Genomic DNA, 3,767 nt, shown 5'->3' on the forward strand with positions numbered 1-3,767 from the left:
CACAGCCCCAAATCTCCTCCCAATCCAACCGGGATGGAACTGTGACCTCCTGGTTCATAGATTGAAGCTCAACCTCTGAACCAGACCATTTGGGCAGCTCTTCATTCTTTTGTGTAGATCCAGACTTCTGTCTGTTATCATTTTCCTTCCACCTGAAGTGTTTCCTTTAACATTTCTTGTAGTTCAGGTCTGCTGGTAAGGAATTCTTTAAGTTTCTGAATGTGTGAAAATGTCATTTATTTTGACTTCACTTTTTGAGATGTCTTTGCTGGGAGTAGATTTATTCCACTGTCTTCTGGCTGATAATGCTTCTGACAAGAAGTCTGCTATCATTCCTATTTTTGCTCCTTCATACTTAATGCCTTTTTTCTTGGGGCTTTTAAAATTTTATTAACAGGTTTTAAATAATTTGATTATATTGTTTCTTGGTGTACTTTCAAAAAATTTTTGTTTCTTTTTTTTTAATTTTTTTGTTTCTTGTGCTTAGGATTTACTGAGTTTTTTGGATCTGTGTATTTAGAGTTTTCATGAAATTTTAAAACAATTTCAGCTATTATTCAAATTATTTTCAAGTATTTTGTTTAACTTGTGCTTTCCTCTATATTCTTGAACACATGGAAGGGATATCTTATAATAACTTGTTTAATGGCATTGCTTATTTTATCATTTGTATCATTTCTGAGTCTTTCTGTGAGTTGATTTTTCTCCTCATTATGGGTAATATTTTCCTGCTTTGCTGCCTTACAATTTCTTTTTATTAATCCTCATCTGAGGATATATTTATTGATTTTAGAGAGAGAGGAAGGGGGGGAGAGAGAGAGAGAGAAAGAAAAACATGGATTGGCTGCCTCCTGCATGTCCCCGGATCAGGGATTGAGCCTGCAACCAGGGCATGTGCCCAGACTGGGACCAGGAATCTAACCGTCACCTCCTGGTCCATAGTTTGAGCCCACCTGGCAAATTTTTATTGGAAGCTGAGTGATGAATTTTACTTTATTGGTATCGGTTATCTTTTTATTCCTTCAAACATTCTTGAGCTTTGTCCTAGGACATAGTTACTTGGAAACAATTTGATCTTTTTGAGGTTTGTTCTTTCCTAAGTAACACCAGACCAGCCTTTAGTTTAGGCTTCATTTCCTCTTCTTTCATATTCTACCCAGTGCTTCATATGTTAAGAGGTTTTGCCAGTCTAGGTCGCAGAAACATGAAGTATTCCTGGCTTGTGTGAGTGCTCCTTCCTTGGCCTCCAGTAGTTTCCTCACACCCATGCTCTGATAGGTACTCACCTTTAGGTGTTTTCCTGGGCAACTTTCTCCTTCCCATGTGAATTCTAGATGGCTTTGTCTCCCTGAATTTTCAACTCTCTTCTCAACCCAGGGAGACTGTGGGTTCTGCTTTGATTCCCTTTGATTTCCTGTATTGCATCTTACAAGTTCTCCAGGCAGGAAACAGTAAGTTGGGGCAATCATAGGCTCACCTTATTTTTTTCCTTTTTTTCAATCACTATTCTAAACTGTTAACAGTTTATTATTTATGTTTTATAGTAGTTTGGAGATACAGGTTTTTTTTTTTAGATCAGTTCAGGATTTTATCTTAACTAAAGTTAAGCATAGAAATTTGGCACATAGTGAAAATTCAGTAAATATTTGAATGAAATAAATGAGAGGACTTGGTTAAGGAGTTTATTATAGTATTTATAGGAATTGGTTAGGCATTGCTGTTTCTTATTGAAGGCATTGGGATGTCATGTAACTGACTAATTTTTGTCGTATATAGGTATTATCTGTTGAAATTTACTGACAGGCACTAAGTAATCTATGGGCAAATAAATAGCTCTTTTACTAGGTATAGGAAAATTTCTTATTAAGTCCTAAAATTACATTGAAAAATCATAAGCAAAAGTAGAATAGCTGCCTTACAAATTTGTGGGAACTATCTTTGGAAACAGTGGTATATATTATGTAGATATGCGATTAAAGTTTTTTCTCACTTTTTACAAAATAAAATTAAATCTAAAAATATTAAATATAGAAAAGTGTTTTTTTGTTGTTGATTCATTTATATTCACTTTGAGTATGTTTGGAGCAAAAGTTCATTTAAATGGAAGTGCTCTTAATAGTGTTTTGTATTTTAGATAGCCATTTATTTGTAAATTTCTAAAACGGTAATTTTTCAAAAGGAGGGAAAATTTTTCACTAAAGTAGTTTTTAAAAAAAATATATTTTTATTTCAGAGGAGAGGGAGAGAGAGAGAAACATCAGTGATAAGAGAGAATCATTGATTGGCTGCCTCCTGCACGCCCCCTACTGGGGATGGAGCCTGCAACCCAGGCATGTGCCCTTGACGGGAATGGAACCAGAGACCCTTCTGTCTGCAGGCCGATGCTCTATCCACTGAGCCAAACCAGCTAGGACTCTAAAGTAGTTTTTGCTGCTCTGGATGTCAGATGAATCTATGTGAAAGGCCCCAGATTTGGGGGTTCTTAGGAGTAGAAAGTCTAAATCATTGTTTCCTAAACATCATTTGAATATCACAATCATCTTTTCCATATTATTCTTTTTCCCTGTTTTTTTAATTGTTATTTTTTACTTACTATTTTTTTCTTTATTCACTTTAAAAAATCATAGATACATTAAAAAAAACATAAATGGAAAAGTATTCTCATTGTATAGTGGTAATAAATTTTAGCTGCATTTTGTTGCCAGTGGAAGGCTCTGAGCCTAAAGCCTACTCTCTCTGTGAACAGAGTTAAGCAAGTGTTACAGAAGTGTAAAAGACATATTAGCACCAAACTGAAACTTTGTCCTTGATATTATCTGTGATGAAAGAGTTGAAATAGGACTAGCTTTCTCACTGTGATTCAGTGCTACTTAGTTTCATGTCCAGATTTTTTGAAGCACACTGTACGAAGGTAGCCTCATGAAAAAAGGGGGATTTGTATTTACTTCTAAAAAGGCAGAGGAGAGTGACAAAGAGGTAGGATCTGGAGATATGACATTAAAAGAAAGAGATATTATGGTGCTCTCAGAAGAAACTGGAATGAAATTTAGAGATGGGTCTGATTTATTTTGGCAAAGAGATTTGCAGTTCAATACCAGTTTTTAGTCAATGACTTGCCTTTTCTATTAGCGTCATGTTTCCATTATTTTTTGTTTAGTACTCACAATAATCTGAGTATTTGTAATATTATGCATATTTTTTGGATTCACTAGAGGATAGTAGAAAATGAGAAGATTAATGCAGAAAAGTCATCAAAACAGAAAGTGGATCTACAGTCTTTGCCAACTCGTGCCTACCTGGATCAGACAGTTGTGCCTATCTTATTACAGGGGCTTGCTGTGCTTGCAAAGGAAAGGTAAGATAATAGTGTCAGCAGAAGGAGTTATCAGAGAATGACTTTTCTAATTGAAGTATCACTAGTTATGTATAATTTTTTTCCTATAAAAAGAACTTATGCATATTAAAAACATTTTAAAAGTCAGCCATAATCTCAGTTCAGACACTAAGTTTTTTCTACAAGTCTTTGATCATATGCATATTTATAAAGACTTGTAATTATGGTATACATGCAGTTTTATATCTCCTTTTTACTTAATATTATAACAAAATTTTTTCCATATCTATGCATAGACTTTATGAACTTATAATTTAAGTTGTTATAGTATCACAATTAACCATTTTCTCATTGTTGAAAATGTAAGTTCAATTTCCTTTGTTATTATAGATCACTAGGCAGTTTATCTGTTTTCATGCCTCTTTTTTTTTTT

General features: G+C 34.2%; 1 protein-coding gene across 4 annotated transcripts in view; it reads left to right on the forward strand.

Moving 5' to 3' along the window:
• The window catches only part of DPY30 (dpy-30 histone methyltransferase complex regulatory subunit), a 10,618-nt gene that overhangs the window by 2,865 nt on the left and 3,986 nt on the right, over positions 1-3,767 (forward strand). For all 4 annotated transcript variants that reach the window (XM_014533197.1, XM_005886051.2, XM_014533196.1 and 1 more), the window contains exon 4: positions 3,213-3,355. In XM_014533197.1, the coding sequence (XP_014388683.1) occupies positions 3,213-3,355 (143 nt within the window). The remainder of the gene's footprint in view (positions 1-3,212; positions 3,356-3,767) is intronic.

The sequence above is a fragment of the Myotis brandtii genome, unplaced genomic scaffold (assembly GCF_000412655.1).
Source record: "Myotis brandtii unplaced genomic scaffold, ASM41265v1 scaffold953, whole genome shotgun sequence".
Classification (NCBI taxonomy): Eukaryota; Metazoa; Chordata; class Mammalia; order Chiroptera; family Vespertilionidae; genus Myotis; species Myotis brandtii.